Source organism: Solanum stenotomum, chromosome 7, assembly GCF_019186545.1.
Source record: "Solanum stenotomum isolate F172 chromosome 7, ASM1918654v1, whole genome shotgun sequence".
Classification (NCBI taxonomy): Eukaryota; Viridiplantae; Streptophyta; class Magnoliopsida; order Solanales; family Solanaceae; genus Solanum; species Solanum stenotomum.
The window spans coordinates 20704558-20726560 of NC_064288.1; the positions used below are offsets into that span (position 1 = coordinate 20704558).

At 33.7% G+C, this 22003-nt stretch overlaps 1 protein-coding gene across 2 annotated transcripts in view; it reads left to right on the forward strand.

The window, feature by feature from the left end:
• The first annotated feature begins 17960 nt into the window (after positions 1-17960).
• Positions 17961-22003, forward strand: part of LOC125870769 (protein FATTY ACID EXPORT 3, chloroplastic) — a 7605-nt gene continuing 3562 nt past the window's right edge. For both annotated transcript variants that reach the window (XM_049551278.1, XM_049551279.1), the window contains exons 1-5: positions 17961-18271; positions 20085-20478; positions 20663-20830; positions 21635-21681; positions 21793-21830. In XM_049551278.1, the coding sequence (XP_049407235.1) occupies positions 18074-18271; positions 20085-20478; positions 20663-20830; positions 21635-21681; positions 21793-21830 (845 nt within the window). In that variant the 5' untranslated portion in view covers positions 17961-18073. The remainder of the gene's footprint in view (positions 18272-20084; positions 20479-20662; positions 20831-21634; positions 21682-21792; positions 21831-22003) is intronic.

The following is a 22003-nucleotide window of genomic DNA, read 5'->3' on the forward strand; positions in this document are numbered from 1 at the left end:
GCATAAGTAGGGTCCATAGTCCTACCTACACTAAGTAACTCTTCAAGAAATCATGACTAGAGTTCATATTCTAATCTTAGTTCATTTCTTAACTTTCGGGAGACATTGCCATAACCGACATAGACCATGTGAGCTACATGGAATCCGGTGTTCTACTCCCACACCGAAAAGAGAGGTACTACTTGCCAAAGTTGGACCTACATACATAATAGCTATCTAGTGGATCCACTAAGCTAAGACCTACGGGGGCACGTAGTTATGGAACAAGGAGATTGCTACTAGAAAACCTTAACTTACTAAGTGTGGAGGTTTCCATCTCATGAGACAACATCTATGTTGGGAACCCGGACTTGCTAAATGTGAAGGGTCTCTTGTGGGAAGCCGGACTTGCTAAACGTGAAGCCCCCACTCTCATTTTAAACATCTTTAAGCCTTTATTTAACATGAGTTCATAAAGTAGGCTTTAGGGACTTAATCCCTCATATCATATAGCTCAAAGGTTTCTAAGATGAGAATGACCGTTCATCATAGAACCTACATTATGTGAGAATGACCTTTCACATAATCATACCATATTCATAACATAGTCTAGTTTAGAGTACAATTAAGGAAACCTTTCAAGAGACTCACTTTCACTAGATTATCATAAACCTTATTCATTCATTCATGTGTGTGTGTACATATGTGAGAAAGTCTTTCACATAAACATCTTTATACAACACATATTCATACCTTGCTAATCATACACTTTGCATGCATAATAAGATGTAAGGGTGCATATAAGAGTTCACTTTTCAATAGACACCATAACATATCATATTCATAGCTATACATGTACAGTGTGTGTGCGCTTGCATATTGGTCCTCATAGTGACATATTAGCAACAACATTGATATTGAGTGTTCTTCCCTTAAAGGGATCACAACCCATTCACAATGTCCCCAATTCATAAGCAATTCACATATAAAGCCCTTAGGGATTCTATACCACACACCCACACTTCATCATAGGAGACAAGGACACATTCAACATTGAATAGGTACTCCTAACATGTATATGATCAAACATTCATATAGGGGTCATATAGGTATGGGTCACTCCACAATAGTACCTAACATAATCAATCATGTAGATCACACTTTATCCCTAACATTATCATTCACATTATACTCCTCATCATTAACACACTTTAAACATCATGCTAGCATTGAGGATTTCATACATAACCTTCATATCATAACTTCATAAACATATGCATCATAATCATCAATTCACTTCACATCTATTGCCTTCAAGGCCATGATTTCAACATGTATAGATAGACAAGAAGTAAACACCTCCACCATAAGTGGATCAAACCACACAACATAAATTCTCATAAGACTAAAAATTAGGTCAACTTACCAATTCTCCAAGCCATGATCACCATGGATCAATCCTCAACAATTAATAATCAATTTACATATATAGTAATAGGAATCAACAATGAAATTCAATAACATAAACATAGTCTAAGTACAATTTCATAAACAAAGGGATCAACCCATAACTTTTCTCATAAGGCCATTATCCTCAACTCCTAAATATACCAACAATTCAACATGAATAAGTATAGATAATCATAGGAAACATCAATATAATCCAATCTAAACATAATTTCACCAATAGAGATCATCTTCATAAAGACCCACATCATAGGCCAATTTTCGAGAATTTAGGGATCATGGGTTCTTTAAGAATTCCTTTGAAAATTATCTTAAAAACCTTAACTCCACATTAATTCATCAATAGAATGATTTAGAAAATCGTTTGACAAGGAACCCATGTTTAGATTGAAAATTGGGAATTTTGGGTCTTTGAATCACTTTTGAAAATCTTTGATAGAACTCCTTGAATGAGAGGTTATTCAAAAATCAAGAGTTACCACACCTTAATTATTGAAGACCCATGAAATTGAATAAGAAATTAGTTGAAAACCCATCTTTTAGCTTGAGCTTCATCAAGGTCTTTAATGGAGTTTTTGAGAGAATTTATTTTGAGAGGGAAGGGTCAATTTGAAGAATAGGGTCTAATTTTAGGTTTTGGGGTTTTAAACAACTTAAAATACCCTAAAATAGGTAGAATAACCGTTTATAATAATTCCCCAAAGTACCCAAAACAACCCCTCACTTAGTTGGACCTTTTAAACAAGTCAAACTTGAGTTTTATTTTCGCAGATTTTGTCAGGAAACAAGTTCGCGACGCAGAGGTGTTCCCACAAGTTTTTTGGAAATTAAATTCGAGAAAGTAGAGTCTGCAACATGTCTGCGACGTGGACCAAGCTTTTGGCCCTTGGTGGAGCTAGTCCGCGACGCGAACATGCTACCCCCAAGCACAACTTCAAGCTGCCTTGGCAGCTTTCTTGGCCAAGGTTGGGGTCCTCCTCGGGGACCCTTAGGGTGGCCCCCGGGGCATCGTATCCGAACGTTTTGACCTTAAAAACATTTATTAAGACACTAGGGTCAACTCCACTAATTGTAGACTCCAAACAACACATAAAAACATGAACAACATACTAGAACACACCAATACGTAAAAGACTAGTTTCCGAACGTCTTGGTCGTCCCTTGACATTTGACTTCCAAACTCTTTAAAACTGACTTAAAAGGCTATTCTTTATTATTTTGACAAGTTATTAATGCATAAAACCCATGTGAGGCTCTACTTTATCCTACTTTATTTTGAGGGTCGTTACAGCGAGAGCAAGAATATTTTATTTGATTGCAAAGGCTAAAGAGATATCTTCAAAGGGGTAGATAATTGGGTTCAGAGACGCGTGATTTCATTCATTTTGTTGTGGCTATGGTAATAGTGTCACAAGTCTGTCAGATTGGTTGATAACTGTTAAAAGACTTGAGAAAAGAGTGTACAGACATTAGCTCGAGTGTGATGATAAGTGTCTTGTTTTTGTTTTGAGTTTAGTAATGAGTACGATTGAATTGTTAGCGAAAGATATTGTAAGACCAATGGATATGCGATCCATGATAAGCGAAGATCCATGAATTCATAAAAATCTTCAAGGTATAAGCTAATGTTGATAGATAAGGGGATTGTGTTATACGGTTGAATTTACAATTCAATTTTTTTATTGTAAGTCTACATTCGCGATGATATATTTTGTCAAGGTATGAATTTGAAAGGTGAGAAATGATCAATCGTATCAGGGATTGAGCATTTGAAAGGACCTACACCTGGGTTGAGTCGTAAAGTTGATTATTGTTGATTGTTAAAGTACCTAAGAAAGGTTTTCATTTAAAAAGTGTTGGTTTAGAGTAAGGTAATTGGTCGGAGTGTTCATGATGGTTGTTAGTATTAAGAGTGTGGAATTCAGTGGAATGATGTGAGGAGTATGTGGAGTCAACTGAATGGAAATGACTGGTATCGACTCTTCAGAGGAAAACCTTTGGTGTTATTCAATACTTATTCCATAAATTCTTATGTGACCATCTATTTCATTTTGTACATAATTGTGAGTGTGATTCACTAGCTATGCTCATGTGTGTTTTCACTTTTGTGGGTAGATCCCTAGTGGTGGATCGGGTGTTCTGATCCTACGATGTTCTCTTGATTGAGTGGGATGATTGGGAAGATTTGTTTATATTAGAGGACATATTTGGTGTCATCTTGGAGTTATTAAAGTATTTCAGTGGTTCTACATATACCACCTCACTTATGAGAATTCATAGAAGATCTACCATGAGTAATTATACTTGTCTGATAACTTGTCATCGAGGTCATGTATCAATTGTGTGTGGTTGAATGTGGGGATCATTGGATCCAAATCTACTATTCTTAAGGGTAATCTACAATCATAATTGCTAAATCTAGCATTCGATAGTGTGGTTAGAGGGTTTGTATACTTGGACATATCCCTCGACGAGTATATGATGTCTAAAGATCTAATTTTTTATAACTTAAGCTCATGGGAATTTATGTTGTGAGATGGAAAGGTTGATAAAACTATGATGTTTGGGTATTATGAATGTGTGTTGGTTGGTGCATGTCTACCTCTAATTGTAGCGAGCAGTGACTTAGGATTTTATCATGGTTATGTGAGAAAGGATTCATCCTGATGATTGTGTCAAAGTCCTTGATAACATGTTGCAGGCATGGGTACGATCAACTTTGGTGGTTATTGGGAATAGCTTTGTTGTTAGTTAAGTTTACATACAATAATATTTATCACTCGAGTATTGTTAACTTCATTGAGGCAGTGTATGAGAGGATGTGTAGGTATTCAATTGGTTGGTTTGAGGCTAAAATATGAAACCTTTGGGGTTTGATTTAGTGATGAGATTGGGCAAGAAAGGCAAGCTTAGTCCTCGATACATTGGACCATTCAAAGTTCTTGACTGTGTAGAGATAGGGGCATATCTATTGGCTTTACCTCCAAATTTATCTAGAGTCCATCCAGTGTTTCTTGCATCCATGTTGAAGAAGTATCATAGGGACGGGGATTACATCATAAAATGGGACTCAGTTTTGTTAGCCAAGACTTTCAGTATGAGAAGGAATTGGTTGCAGTTCTTGATCGCGATGTCTGGAAGCTAAGGACATGCAAGACAAGTATCCCTAAAAATTTGATGATTCAGATACTAATTTACCCTTACTTTAGCTAGTCTTTCCTAGTTGATCACTCGGAGAAAAGTGATGGTTAAATTGGTATCTATTGTAACGACCTAATTCTGTCGTCAGGGAAAACCAATGGGGAAAGAATTGGCATCAGAAAACTTTTGAGTACTTGGGAATTCCTAGCCTAGCCTAGATTTGGACCAAATCTGAATCAGTGAGGTCTAGAGAAATCTGGTAATGAATAAGACATATAATTATGAATTTGATCACCTAAGTAGATAACTAAGACGTTAAGGAACCTGTATGACTTACAGAATTGAATTCGGGCGAGTAGAACTCCCGAAACTGATCTTAGCGTGGAATGGTAGTTCCTGAGTATCATGGAATGAAGGTGTGTTGTGAAATAGGGATTTGAAACTCTTAAATTAGCTCACTGTTTTCGTGCAAGCTGACAAGGCAGGATTTTTCCCGCCAGGGCGGGGCTGCAGTAGCGGGATAGGGTCCGCCATAGCGGGCCAGTCATGAATTAAGTTTGAAAGAAACCCCAAAAATGCCATTATTTTGCATTTATTGTTTTTGAGAGCTAGGAGATGACCCCAGGAGAGTTCTTGACATATTTCCATGAATTTTGGTGCTAAAGGTAAGGTTTTCACTCCCCAATTCCATTTTTCGATCCGTAGAACGTAAAATCTTTATCGTATACCATTGAGGGAGGGTTTTGAATGGTTATGGATGGTGGGAAAAACCCTAGTTGCACCTTAGGATCATAATTTAGGTCTTGGGCTATTGGGTTTATCATAATCCAGGTAAATTAGACCTTAATTAATGATCCCCGTATTGAATTATTTATTTGTAGACCTAGAGCAAGAAGAAAGAATCCAGAAAGGGAAGAATCACCTTTCTTAGGAGGATTCAAGCTTTGTTCAAGGTAGGTGATGGTTGTGATTTCATGTTGGTGTGATGTATGTTAGTAATTACTTCATCTTAATGCATGTATGTATGCGAATGTTGCATTATTGATCACACTAATCGTAAATGAGTATGATTGAATAATTGTATGACATGAATCAACACTTGATTGTATAATTATGAGAATGTACATTGTGATTGTGATTGTGGCTTGTTGAATGGATCGGGTGTTACGTTCTAACACACTAACTTAAATCAGGTGCCACGTTCCGGCGCATATATGGGATCGAGTGTAACGTCCGGCACACTAACTTGGATCGGATACCACGTACCGGTACACTAACAGTTTGGGTTTGAGAGGACCATTGACTTGTCATATTGATGTATTTTAAGAATGTAGAATTGGTCGTTGATCCTTATAAGATGATTGATATTGTACATGTTCGGTATATGTCTGTTTTATTACGTTGTGATTACTTGTATATGTTTCACTTATTAGAATAGCCGTGTGATCCTACCAGTACATTGTGGTTATGTACTGATACTGCACTTGCTTTTTCTTTGTTGAGTATAGGGCATCTTCAGGCAGTTATTGACATACCTCATCTTGGAAATCAGTAATCAGGATTGAATTCAAGGGTGGGCCAGTTCTTCCGGGCCGCCATGAGTTCTCTTTTTGTTTATGTCCGCATCTTCGGACTTAGACTAGTGCTTTAGATTCCTTGTGTTTAATTGGGTTGTACCCATTTTCTTTAGACTTATGGTTCGTTGTTAGAGTTTTGGTACATTGACTTTCAGGTTCTAGGGAATATTTTTCGCAATGTTTTGTTAGTCATAGTTAGATCTTTTGGGAGTTTATGGGAACTCTATTTTACTCTTGCATTTAAACCTGCTTCCATAACTTTAAATGTCTAGTAATTGATTAAGTTGTGTAGTTCTTAGGTTAGCTAATTAGTATTAATGGTTCTCCCACCGGAGGGTTAGTGTGGGTGTCAATCACGATTGTCTAGGTCATGACAGATGCATTCACGGACATGTCCTCAATAGGTCCCAGACTGAGAGATAACGGAGGTGTATCGTTAGGTCAGACATGCATCTCTATACTTGACATTGCACATCTTTATCATTGGGGAACTTGATCTTGTGTATTGCTGATCTTGTGAGTGTCTTTTATGTGGAATTGTAATTGATAAATATTGAGCTTGTTTTTGAAGATATGAAATTGTTAGAGTGTTGTTGTGGAGTTCTGTGCTATGTAAATTGTGAACTGTTAAGTTGGTTTATGTAGGTTGTAGTTGTGGAGGTTCGGTTGGGGTGGTAAGGAGTACCCGTATTCTATTCACTTAGCTTGTGTTTAGAAGTTTACTTGCTGAGTACTGTGTGGTTTGGTATTCACCCCTTGCTTCTACATTTTTGTAGGTTACTTGCCCGAACCTTCATGATACTTTCTCTTCTTTTCTTGTGTGAGGCTTCTTGTGGAGGTTTGTGACCCCAAGTTAACCATGTGTCTGGCATATATAAAGCATACTAAGAATAACTGAATAAGACATATACTATGCGGAAGCTAAAACAATAGATAAATGGAAATGGGGAAAACCCGAACTAATCTGAATGTATAAACCACACTAAGAGTTTAATAACAACTGAAAGATAAACTTAACAATTCAAGTTGATTCTACTACTATGTCTGAAAAAGCCTCTAACTGAGTTGAGTTACTAGGACATGCCCCCCAACTAACTCTAACAAAACTGAAAACTAAATAAGAAAACTAAAATGAAAAGCATGTCTAATGTCCTCGAAGTATGAGGACTTACCACTGAAATTGCTAAATGAGGACCGAGTACCGATCTAAGTGCGATCTGGATAGTAAGTACCTGAACCTACATCATAAAAGGATGTAGCGCAAAGTATGTGTCAGTACTTGAAATGTATTGAGCATGCAAGGTATAGATATTAAGTTGAACAAATAAATATAAGCTGAGCAAGCATAACTAAGCAAGAATGTAAATACTGAAACATAACTGAAAAGCTAAGTTGAATACAATGACCAAGTACTAATTATGAAAATAACATGCTGAACCAAATGTTGAAGTATATACTGAACACCTGGTCAAATGCACTAAGAGTCTGACTGTGGGAGCTACTATTAACTAACATACACCACGTGAGCTAAATGTGGAGTCCGAGGTATACGCCCCATCGAGAAGACCCAATATACCTTGCCAAGGGTATAATGCCATGACTGGCGTGATCACTAAATTTGATGCCCAACAAAGGGGACTTCTACTCCTACAGGGGCACGTAGTTCTGGACTATGAGGGTACCTTGAACCCTAGTCCAACTCGGTGTTAAGTCTACTCCCAACTGAATATATATGACACAAATACTACTGAATAGCTCAAAATACTGACATGTAATCTGAGAATGAAACATTTATATATTGATAATGCAACATTCGAAATCTGGATCATGATTATCTGTTTAACTGACCTAGCATGTATAATTCATAGACTAAGAAAATTTATACAAACTAGGGTTCTGAGTTTCATACAAGGAATTAAACAAACCTTTCAAGAAACAAGCTATTTCAATTTAGGATACTACAACAGCTAAATCACAGTAAATATCCAAGGTTTAGAAACCCTAGGTCTAAACAAGCTATGGAGAATCAAGAAGCTGACTGAATTCTATGGACCTAGTGGATGAAAGGAACCCACTAGTGAAATTCCACATACCTGGTGACAAAATCTATGAAGAAATTCTTTGATTTAGGGCTGAAACTTGAAGAACACGATTGTCTGTTCTTGGGAGGTTTGGTCGACTTTTCCTCTTCTTTTAGCTACCAGTTTGGATGATTTTTGGAGAATAGGGATTTTGGGTATGTATGACTAAGTTATTAGGCTTAAACTGAGTAAAACATCGTAGTTTAAGAATCGAATGATGTAGTTTAAGTGCCCAAGGCATAGGGGAAAAGACCCAAACAGCCCTGACTTAAATCTGATGAGTGCCTCCTACTATAGGACCGACGGGCCGTCGTTTGATCGACCAACCATCGTTGGGAGTTGTCGTTCATGCTCTGCCCGACAGGGCTTCACTAAAATGAGCATATTTTTTACTTTGAGATTAGAATTTAGCAAACTCGGTGATGTTAGAAAGAGAATTCAATTATCTTCAATTTGATATGTCATGGGCCACCTAATTCATTTTGTGCTAAAAGATATGACCGTTTGAAGTTGACCCAACAGTCATTTTTCTCCAATTGGTTGTTGACCCTCACCTACGGTCTGTAGGTCCAACCACGGATCGTACTGGTCGATCGTGGGTGGGATCAGAGACCATCAAACTCCTGACCCAACGACATAACCATCCTACGAACCGTGGTTCATGGCCCTAGGTGTCATCTTTAGATTCTGAAATTCCCCTAAGTCTGGGACTAAACCACGGGACCCTACCTACGGTCTGTGGTTCTACCTACAGTCTGTGAGTGGTTTCCACTGGTTTTGACACCAGGTTCTGGAAAGCTGCATTTTTTTCATTTTCTCAAGTCTGAAGTGTTACATTGAAGGTGCTACTTTAGCATAAAAGGTGCACAAAATATGAAACAAGTGAGTTCTGGGGGTAATAGGACCTTAGTTAAGTTTAGGTGTGTCTCTGGATTTCGGTCATAGTTTAGGGGGTACTTATGCCTTATCACATACTAAAAAGATGATTTATTTATTTATTTACTATGTGACTGTTTTTAATATGATAAACCATATCATATATTTTTAGGGGCAACAATATGCAATAGCTATGAGAAATGTATCATGGATAATATTAAATCTTTCAAACGCGATAGAAATTTAAAATATTAATTAGAAATTAACAAACAGATATACACAAAAATAAAACCGTATAATTTTTCATATTCATTTATATACATAATAATAATAATAATAATAATAATAATAACAATAATAATAACAATAATATTAATAATAATAATAATAATAATAATAGTAATAATAATAATAATAACAACAACAACAACAACAATAATAACAATAACAATAACAACAATAACAAGAAGAACAATAAGAACAACAACAACGAGGAGGAGGAGGAGGAGGAGGAGGAAGAGGAAGAAAGAAGAGGAGGAGGAAGAAGAAGAGGAAGAAGAGTTTCGTAATTTATTTTTTGTTGAATAAAAGGAAATTATTTATCTAATCAAAATAAAATAAAAAAGAATAGAATAGTATTAATTGAAATCAAAACAATACATGAACGAATCTTCAAAATATTTGAAAGCCATTCAAACTTTTGTACTAATATGATCATCTCTCTTGATGAAATATTTTAAGATAATTAAGCGTCCTTCTTCATTTTGATGAACTTGTACCAAACTAATGTGAACATCCTTGCGATGAATCTTGAAGAATATTTCTATAATCTATGTGATGAATTTTTAAAGAATATATATATATGATCTTTATCAAAATGAAGACCATATAGTGACATTATTAAGTACATCATTGATGAAAAAGATGAAAAAAATAAAAAAGAGGAAAAAACTATACTAATGAAAAGAAAGAACGAGAAAATGAACATTCAACATCTCCATAGATAATTGCTATTTATAGATTTTATAAATCATAAGAACAGTTAGAAAGGAGTTGAAGAGACATGTTATTTAAGTAGGGAATGTAAATAGATGGAGGTTTTTTTGTAACTTATTAGATATAATTAGAATAGTAAATATGATTGAATTTTTTAATTAATAAACAAATTATTTAATGAAAAGAAATGAAGAAAAAAAGCCAAAAAAGGAGAAAAAAAGATAAATATGAATGAAGGTCATAGAGAGGTGTCACATCACCTTGTCTATGTTTCTCCTTTATATATATTATATATATGGATTAAGACTTGAATGAGTTGAGATTGAACTCAATTCAAATTATCTTGAGCCCAACCCATAAATTTTAGACAAATTAGGCGGGTCACGTATATTTGGGCTCATTTGAACACCCCTAGGAGAAATTTCGCAAATAGCCACTAATATAAACTTAATTAGGCTCCATAACTATAGTTTGCTAATTACGAATCATAGCTACATGTTAGAGGGAGGAGAGAGGTGAGCGAGATTTGGAGATGTAGGAGAGAGGAGTCATACTACAACTACCACAACACATGACATCAACATTTTGTGTTCATAATGTGAACTTGTAGGTGGGATGATTGAACTTGTAGCTCAAGACACGAATCGTGGAATGATACGTAGGAATTGAAGAAGTTCTACTGAGTTTTGACAAACCATGAGTTGAGATCAGACCATGAGTCATACATACAACCTATGACTCATATATTGCTAAAGGGTCTGCAATCCTATTTTGTTTAGGAAAAGATTTCTTTTGTCTATAATAATTTTCTTAGATTTTTACTTTTCAATTTATGCACCCTACATATATTATTGCATTTTTTTCTTGGAAACATACATTCTTTGATTTTTGAGCAATAAAGTACATTAATTCTTGATTCTTGAATTTGTTTCAAGATTTTGAATTTCAATTATTCATCTTGTAAGTTCATAATCATGTTTTCTACAATATATTCTAATTTTGTTTTTACAATCATTAGTAGCTAAATCACATAACTAGGATTGTGAGAATCATGATGAATTAATAAAGTATGTTAAATTAGCTAGTGATTATTGAATGGTGTTCATGCATGCATTATTCTTCTCTTCGTATTGATTGCTTTCTAATGGTTGCAAACGTTAGAAGTCACCTTAATTGTTAACTTACTTGATAAAATGGGTTGTGTAAAGGAAAATAGATTAACAACATAGATTAAGGCTACTAGCCATCGTCTAATAACTTGACCCTTAACAAGTAAAGTTAATTTGATACTAAAAGTTAGGGTCAAGATTCAAAGACTCAAAGACTGAGAGGTATTTAAAGTGATATTCATCTAATTAGGGTTGAAAAATGTTTAAGTGAACCAGTCTTACTAGTTTTACATACTAAGCATCATGATAGATCACTAGTACGATACACTTATAAAGTTATGAAATCATGGAAACAAAGTGTAACACCTCAGTATTTGAAAGAGCTAAAACGAGAAAGAACTAAATTGGAAATAGCAAAATCTGAAATTTTGCAAGTTAGGCATAGCTTATAGTTTTGGGTCAACTTCAAACAATAATAACTTTCAGTACATGATAAGGTAGGAGGGCCATAAGATATAAAATGAAAGGTCTTGGAATCCTCTTTATAATGCCACCGAGTTTGCTAATTTTAGAGCTCGTATAAGGGAGATATGCCCGTTTGAAGTCAGGTTGTCCATTTAAGGAAAGTTACTCAAAAATATGAGGGGTATTTTGGTCTTTTCCTTACCCAATCAGCTTTAAGAAATTTAGTAAATAATTAGGGTTCTAAACTGATTTGGTTCAGTTTTACAAATCCTAATTTATGCTAGGGTTTTGAGAGAAGTTCAAGAAGAGGAGAAAAAGGAGAAAAGTCAAGGCATTCTTCAAATTTTCTTGCAAATCGAAGGTTGTTTCGCCAAGGGTTTAATGCCTAAGAGGTATGTGAATTCTCATAGTGTTGGGTTCGTTCACCCACACACCAATCATGTTATTTTCAGCATAATTTCATTCTAGAAAGTTGAAGGATTTGAGTTCTTGATTAGTGTTCTTGAATCTTGCTTTCATTCTTGAATTAGAATGGGTTTGATGAGTTCTTGAGATAATCGTATCGAGTTTAAGAGTTGTTTTTGAGTAGATTATCATGTACTTGTATTGGGTAATTGAATCTAAGGAGAAATTGAGAAAAAGAAACGATTCTAGTCAAATTAAGATCAGAAAATGAGTTGAAAATTTTGTCGGAATCGTTTGGGGGATGGCTGGCGCACCTCAGGTGCGCCAGAGGGTTTGGGGCGGCGCGCCAGTAGTGCACCATTTTTGGCTCTCTGAACTTTAGGGATTGGCGCCCCGCGCCAGCAGTGTGCCAGGGTTGCCTGCCCCCACCCTTTTTCGTCGTTTTACCTGTCTGAGTTCTCTGAAAGTGTACCTTCACTCCCTATTGATTCTAACTACTCTAAACTACTTCTAAACATCTAGAAGTCATTCAAAAACATTAATCATAACCTTGAATCCATCAATTCAAATTCAAGGTAGAGTTAAGAGTCAAGTCTTGAGAGTTCTTCAAGTCATTTTAAGAAGTCTTTTTACAATCTTTTGAACTTGTTTTAAGACTTGAGCATTGAGTTTGAGGAAGAGTAAAGTTGAGTCATTTTCTTTAAAATGATATATGGAAACTAGGTATTTCCAAGAGAAATGTTTTTTAACATTTAAGAAAAGAGGAAACACTGATTTCCAAAAGAGTTCATTAGCAGTTTTAAGTACTATCTCTTTTTAGAGAAAGTCTTTTGAGTAATAATCTCAAAGTTGAGGAAGAGTAAATGTTTTCTTAAAATCATATGAGCTAAGTATATTTTGGGATAGCAATATAGAATAATTATTACCCCCAATGAGCACAACTTCCCATATGTCGGATACAATGATGCTAACTAAATCTTTGATTCAAATGAGACATAATGGGTATGTCTTTACCCTTGGAGGGGGAGCCTAACATAAAAATCAGCAAAACAGACCATAATTGTTAGATCAACTATGGAATCTGAATTTATTGCTTTAGAGTTGGTTGTTAATGAGGCTGAGTGGTTGATAAACTTCTTAGCAAGTATTCCAATTGGAATGAAACCAACACTTTCTGTGTCGATACATTGTGATTGCCAAGCAGCGATAGCTATAGCAAAAATAAATCTTTTCAATGAAAAGAATAGACATATATGTTTGAACATAATGTGATAAAGCATATGCTAAGAGATGAAATAATTTTCATAGACTTTGTGAAGTCAGAAATGAATTCGGCTATCCTCTCATTAAACATTTGCAAAGGAGGGTGATATTTGAAACATTGAGGGGAGTGAGACTTTTGTCAGCTTGGGAAAATCGACAATGATGGTAACCCAAACTATGTGATTGGAGATCCCATGAATTAGGTTCATATGGGTAATAACAAGTCATTAGTTGATTAAAAGGTGCACTATAAAATATGTCCCTTTCTATAGTGTGTAAACATAGTGCAAGAGTACTGTAACGCAAAGTGAGGTTGATTAAAATCTTAACTCAATTCATATCCTTTATAGGAGGTGTATTACCCCGCAGAATACACTTGATGAATGGGCCTATATGAATGTGGAGTGAGGCCGGTCCTATGAAATTGTGACAAATTTCTAGAGCACTCATGAATACCAGACACGTGCATGGCCTATTGGCGCAAAAATCGCGATGAACAACAAAGTGTGTGGAGGCATGATGTGATAAAAAAGACGCTGAATTTAGAAAAGAATTTTTGGTTCATAGAAGTTCTAAACTTCAACAACTGTTCTGTAAGTTTAATCTTATTTTATCTAAGATCTGATTTATAGTCCAAGTGACACCAATTTCAATACATTATTCTCTTTGTAAAAACCTAACAAAAATTCTTTATTTTTATTTATATTCTTTTTGAGATAAGTCAGTGATTGTTAGAAAAAAATAATTATTATAAAAGTATTTATCTCAAAAAGATATATTAATTTTGGTCAAACTAATTTGTTGTCCAACGTTCCAATATAATGTCGTTGCCTTCAACGTTCCAATTTTCTTTACTTCAACGTTTCAATTCTTTTTATTGGATATCTTTACCTTTATGACATTTATCCTTTGGCAGTTTAGAGACTTTCTTTTTGGCATATATAAGTCATTCTTTGCTGATAGAGGAAGCAGTGGAAAACATATCAACAATTGCTTTATTCCTCTTCTTTCTTTTGCTGGATTTTATTGTTATAAAAATTTTGTTTTCTAGTTACTTTTAGAAGAATTTGTTGAATCCTAAGAAATACACCATATCTGTGAAACTTAAGGACATTGACTTACACACCTCAAGCTATCAAGAATTTGTGATTGTACAACAAGATTTACAACATAACCTCTTTTAGTTGGTATTTACAATTCTTCCATGTCATTTTTTATATGCATTTATAAATTTTAGAATGTACTCCAATTTGTTCCTATTTATATGTCACCATTTTGAATTTCACGTGCATTAAGAAACTAAGTAAGTTTACTATTTTATCCTTATATAATTTTTTGGAACTCAAGTTTTCAATTAATGAATATGAATTAATTTATTTTGATTAATTTATTTAACCAATGAACATGAATCATTTGCTTAAGACCATCTCCAACCCATCTCTATTTTACTCTCTATTCTTTATATTTGAAGAGTAAAATAGAGAATGGATTCTCCAAGCACTCTCTATTTCACTCTCTATTCTTCAATTTGGAGAACTACTATTCACCTCTCTATTTTACTTTTTGATTATTTTAATATTATTTCTATTCTATTACTAATTAAGTCTTTATCATTTGTAATTATTTTCTAATGTAATATAACATCTAAAAATATATTATTAACAAGATACTACTTCGACCCAAATTAATATTTTTTATATTTTATTATTTTTAAAAGAAATTGTCACTTTAAATATGTAATTTAAAGTTATTTTATATTATTTATATTATATAAGATTATTAATTAAGTCTCTAATATTTGTAATTATTTTCTAAGTAATATAACGTCTAAAAACATATAATTGATAAGTATGCTACTTCCCTCCCGAATTAACAATTTTTTGATTTTATTTTTTTATTTTTTTTTCATCATTTTAAATATGTAATTTAAATTATAGTTATTTTTCATTATGAAGTATGCACAAAATTTACATGATAATTCAAACAATCTACTTTTATGTTATAGTGATAAATTATTAAACTACACTTTTTAATGAGCATGAAAATATTTGATGCAATAGTTCAAAATGAAATAGAGGAAGTAAATTAGTACACGAAATAATTGGATACAAGATGAAATTGTTAATTAACAATTTTTAGCTACACCTAAATAAATAAGAATGAAAAATTGCGCATTTTGAACTCCGTTATACATTAATCGAACATTTATGAGAGTAATGTAATAGTCTTGAAAGTTGATTATTTATGTAAAATTTAAAATAAATTTTACGATGAAACAATATTTACAATGTAATTATATTTCATCAATGATTTCACTTTTATTTGAATTGTTGGTTAATATGTATTATATGTAATATTTATTGCAATTTATGTTATTTAGAAATTTAGATTAAAATATAATTTTATATTAAATGAAGAATTTGAAAAAAAAAATGAAATTTTAATCACATAAAGATTATAGAGTGATTATTTGGAAAGAGAAGAAATGATTTATATTATGAAATAAGAAAATAAAAATGAAATAAAAATAATAATGTAATATTGAGGGGAGAGAAAAAGATTCTTTTTAGAGAGTAAAATAGAGAATTGGGTTGGAGTTGGTTGTCTGAAAAAATAGAAAACTCTATATTTGGAGAGTACAATAGAGGATAGGGTTGGAGATGGCCTAAGCTTTTCTAAGTTGGTCAAATGTATATTTACAAGGTTAATAACTCACATGGGTAAAAAAAAAGGAACAATATAGTAATTTATGCATTGATTTTATGATATGTCAAGTATTATAGATCAACTATTTATAGAAATTGATGACATATTAAAACAAATAGAGGGAATATAATCTAATATCTGCATTGGCATTAAAGTAATTTATCTTCAAATTGACTAATTCGATCTTGATGACAAAGGGACAATCAATGTAGTCGTTTGCTGGCTGTGTTTTATGAAATTTGTAAATTTATATCTTCTTTTTTTGTTAGAATTTGGATCCTTTTTATGTCATGAGACGTTGCAAATTTTAACAATATCATCAAATATTTATGTATGCCTCATTCTCTGTCTTTTCTTATTTAGTTGTTTTATATGGTTTAGTATTTTATTTTTTTTAAATATATATTTTGTTGTTTGTTAACAAGTTTGCCTTATTTAAACTCACCATTAGATTTAATCCATTATAATTTTAATAAATCTTCACATCATGAAGCTCTTTAGAGAGTATATATTTGCTCTAAAATTGAAATTTTGTATATTTGATTTTTTTTAAAAATAGTTACAATGACATTTGACTATTTCATAAAAAATCATTTAATAATCGAGAAGCTAATAAAATTGACCAATTAAATTAGAGAACAAGTGCTAAGATAAGTAGAAGATAAAGTAATCAAATAGTAGGACTTTTAAAATCATTAAAGTTTATGAGATATGTAAATGTAAATATACCAAATATTTTAATTTGGAATCATTTTGATGGAGTATCCTATAAGAATTATTTCTAAGCTTAATGAGATGGACAAATTAGCTAATAAATAAATAAAAAAGACTATTGTTATTGATAATACAGTAAAATCTCACTAAATTAATATAATTGGGATCGTAAAATATTATTATTTTATAGATGTATTATTTAATCAATAAATTAAATAATTATTAATTTATCGAGTGTTTTGAGATCAACCTTATGATACTCAGATAATAAAAGCTTTCAAGATGTATTATCGGAACATGTTTTATCGTAGGATATTAGTAGTTTATGAATGTGAGACTTGCAACCAATCCAAGAAAAAATAATGTTTTGGATGTTATGAATTTGACAATCTTGGCTTGGACGACAAATTTTCAGTAAAAGACAACAAAAAATTATTTTTGACAGTACAAAATATATTTGGAGGATGAAATTATAGAGAATTTGAATGAATCCACCCACTTGTGAAAATGTCATTCATGAAGCTGAGGTTATGATTAATGATTTCGGTTAGCGCAATAAAATGGACGTCAATAACTTATTGAATTATCTGAGTGAAAATGATACATATTCAGTGATCCAGAGCTTGAAAGAAATTGTGGATATCATAAAAAATAATATTGACGATGAAATTGTAGATGATACGATACCTTTAGAACCAGTTATGCATAAGAAAACACTTATCTTATCTAGAACTCTTCACAATATTATGATGTAGTTCGAAAAGACAACATCAAAACTTTTGGATGTAATAAGAAAAGTTAAAGATGAACCTTCAACTAGATTTAAAGTTTAACTCACATTTCACTAAATCGTCTTAGATATATTTGTACATCTAAAGAATTATTAATTTATAATATTAATAGGACCATATATTTATATAGGGGTCTTCTGAAAATATATTATGTTATTATCTTATTGAAATGAGTTATTTTTTCATTAGCGCAAATTGAGATTCGAAAAAAATATTATCTTAAAAAAATTATTAATTTATCAAGTATTAATTTATAATGAAGTTTTATTGTATCCTAATTGAGAAGCAAAGAATAGTCCACAGTTTTACCAGGTCACAGATTCAGTAGGGTCATGTGTCTTATTACGTGTCACAATACCTTTGCCTTTTTTCCCTCAAAACTCAGGTGATATTTTTGAGAAAAGTTAGCCATCTCAGCTACCTACGTCCCACTCCCCACTTCTGTGTAAACTTTGACAAACCCTAAACCTAGCCTTTCTCCTCTCTTAAACAAAGCTTCTTCAATGGCGCTTTCTTATACTCCTACATCTCTAGGCCTTACTTCCACTCAGAGACTCTGTAATGTAAGAACTTCCCTTGTGGTTAGGTCTGTTTCCAAGTTTAGCCTTGGCTTTGGCTTCCGCTCCGGCTTGGTTCCGTTGGCTCAACATAGTTTTAGGAATAGAACGATTCTCCCCTTCGCAGCTTCACATGAGGAATCGGTGAGTGATATTCATTTAACTTGCAATTTCCTAAATGGAGTTGTTTCATTTATTATGATTTTGTTTGTAAAATGAGGAGTTTTCAACTTCTCCATTGCAGTCGAAAGTAATGGATTTATATTCTTAATACCAACAATTGTCAAGAATTTCTATTGTTTTTGAAGATTTTCTTATTGAGCATTTATCAATGGCTGTTTTCAGAGGAAAAAGGGTGCAAATTTTTCTTATTTCCGTGATGACTTTTTGTGCTTAGTAGGTCACGTGTATCGGATCAACTTAGGCATTGGTCATGGACCAAAGATTTTTAGTACTCCCTCCTCTCATTTATATTACGGTGTTGTATCAGGGGTGGAGAAGCTAGTTTAGTAGAGAAAATATCACATAAAAGTTCTGTTGCTGGTGGGGGAGGTCTCAGGTATCCCGTGGAATTAGTCGATCGAGGTGCACCACGATCATTAGAAAAAAACACAAAAATACCACATAAAAGTTTAATATTATTGGAGTGTTCTCAAACGTTGAGGTACCTTCCAAATTGGTTAAGGTCATACAAAATGTATTATACTATTCAAACTCCTAGTGGAAGTCTTTAATGTGTATTCCCAATTGACACACTAGGTGTTCAGGCCAACTTGCGGCAACTTTCACTATTCCACCAGTACGTACTACCTCCCTGCATAAGTACTAGGTAACTTAGGCAAATGAGATTTTTTTTTTAATCTCTGTTGGGATTTGAACTGTGGTCCCACGGTTTACACCCACTTTGTTGACCACTGGGCTACTCCTTTTCGGTATACCTTTCATTCACCTTTTTATGTGGTTGAGTATAATGTGAGGCCTAGAACACGGTCGCCAATTGCTATTTTCAGATTACATTACATACAAAAATGCTGGGAAAAGCTTATAAAATGGGAATTACAAGTTGTTGTTTCTTTTGCAAGCTTATACTTGCTTGTAGGCAGTTAAACATCAAACCGAAAGAGTTGTACATAATCATTGTAGTATATATAGTACCTTTAAATATGTAAATTATATGTGAAAAAAATTGAGGGATGAACTGCTGAATTCACATAGAAGTTTAGATGCTCTACCCTCGTACCTCGAAGCCTGCCATTTCTTTTGGGACAGAGGTAGCATTATTTTATGTTACATCAACCTGATGTCTTTTTTTTTAACCAACTTCTTTACATTTCTTACCATTGTTTTGAATGAGTAGGCTGGTATGGACAGTTGAGAATAGAAAGAATATATCTATATTTTATCGACATACACACACATTTAGTTATTTGTATAGAGAAAACAAGTGTGTTTTGAGAATTAAGCAGAGCTCTATATGCTATCCCCTTTGTTATTAAGTTGGCCTTCTCTCCTTTCTGGTCCACCCCAAAGATTGACTGGTTTGCTTAAATGGAAAATATTTTCTTCTCCAAATATTGTAGTAGTATAAACTGTTTTTACGTTTTTCTTGAGAAGAATAATAAAACATGCTACATCAAGTTTGATATATAAAACAAACAAAACTAAACTGTTTATGTTTTTTTATTATATCAAACTTGGTGCGACATGTGTTTGTATAACTATTCCACTTTCTTTACATCTCAAGCTATTATTCTAAAAACTTCCAAGCAAACTTAATATGATAATCGATTCCAATATTTCACTCTTAAACTCAAGCAAGTCAAATTAGGATTTTATTGAGAGAGGAGTAGTATGTTTAATCGGTGTGTATGACTATGTTTTGTTGATCTATATTGATCATTATGATGTTAAGCATAGTTCTTTCATGTTTATGAATCAAAGGTTTTCATATTTTCAGAAGCCTTCAGATGTTGAATTGGAGAAGGACAATAATGATCTTAAGGAGGAGGCTGAAGCGCAAGAAGAAGCCTGGAAACAGACCCTAGCTTCCTTCAAAGAACAAGCGATGAAGGTGCAAGCTGTGTCACAAGAAGCATATGAGGTGTATTCCGATAAAGCTATGATCATTTTGAAAGAAACTTCTGAGAAATTAAAAATTCAAGCGGATAAGGCAAGAGAAGATTGGACTATAATTGCAAAGGAAATTAGTGAGGAGAGTAAAGAATATTTAACCACTGCTGCTGAGAACTCACCTGAACCTGTGAAGGATATTGTTGAAACATTTGTTTCCTCTGCAGATGAATTGAATGACGTGTCGAAAGTGCGAGACTTTTATGTGGGAATACCTTACGGTATGTAGAAGTTATCTTTCCAAATGTGGTAGTAAGGGACCATTCGACACGCAGTTTTAAAATTTTGTTTTTATAAGTTGTTTCATGATTTTGTTTGGGTTACTATTAGTTTAAGTTCTTTAGAATGAAGCATGCAATGTCTTGAAGCCTTTAGCTTTTTCGCTGCCTTGGTGATGCTCTGCAGGAACTCTTCTTTCTGCTGGTGGCTTTTTGTACTTCATGCTAAGTGGAAGCACTGCTGCCCTTAGATTTGGTGTTGTACTTGGAGGTGCTCTTTTGGCCTTAAGCGTCTCAAGTTTACGATCATGGAGAAGTGGAGAGTCGACTTCACTAGCTTTAAAGGGACAGGCAGGTTAGCATTTGAGAGACCATATATCCTCATTTACTCTCCACTCCACATGTGCTCTTTCTAACACCTATATGCAACTCGTACAAGAATATTCTGATTTATTTGGTGCATGTATTAGTTTGCTATTACCAATTTGAGCAAAGGGTGTCATTAATTGCTTGTGAATTTGGCATGTAATTGTCATATGGAAACGATGCCACTATGTAGGGAAGACGAGTAAACTTGCAATATCAGTAAAAGAAGCAGAGAATCTCAAGTGTTAGAGATCCCTTATTTGTCTTAAATGACAAATGATCAAGTATTGAAGGAATCAGTTTCAAATTGAGTGGGATATATTAAGGATTCATATAGCTTTCCCAACTAGTTCAGGATTTAATCATAGCTGTTGTTGTACTGATATGCAAATTAGCCCTTAGTTCTATGTGCACAACTGTTAGTCTCGATCATGAACCCAAAAAAATAAAACTATTTCTTTTTACCTCAATGGAGCTTTCCAAGTTTCTTTTTCTTCTCGTTGTGAGCTGGACCTTACTCCACTGCTGCCAGCATGCTTGCAACATTTAAGGGTACACGCTGAGCATGTATAGGTTAGTTTAGGGATTTCATACCTCTATCCACTCCGTAATTTTCCGTTCTTACAGTTGTCCTGGTTGGGAAAAATTGACTTTCGGATAAGTTAACAATTTTGATTCCTCCCCTCCCTCTTTTATTTGTGATTTTAATGCTGGAATTTGTTTCTCATATTTCAAATTCTGTATTGATCAGTGCAACATTGCTTTACCTGTTATGTGCTTTCTCTTTTTGCAGCCATTGCTACCATCTTATTTGTCAGAGAATTTCGCTTGATGTTGCAGGTACGACTTCCTTTTCTTCCCCCCTCCCTTTCTCTATAGAGTCCTTATCCAGTTCATTCAATAATTTTTTAAGCAATGATTTCTGACAACTTATTTTCTCTTGCCTTGCAGAAACCGTTTATTTTCAATTTTATTACAGCCACCATCAGGTTTCATATTTCTAACCCCCAGCATACCTTGTTAATGCTACACTCTCTTTGTTAGTTTGCTGGCTTAGTTTTGCTCATTGTCCTAATAAAAATATTCTTCCTATCTTGTCTTGTCCAAATAGAAGGAAAAGAAGGATTAGACAAGAGGGGATCCGGGGGGGGGGGGGGGGGGG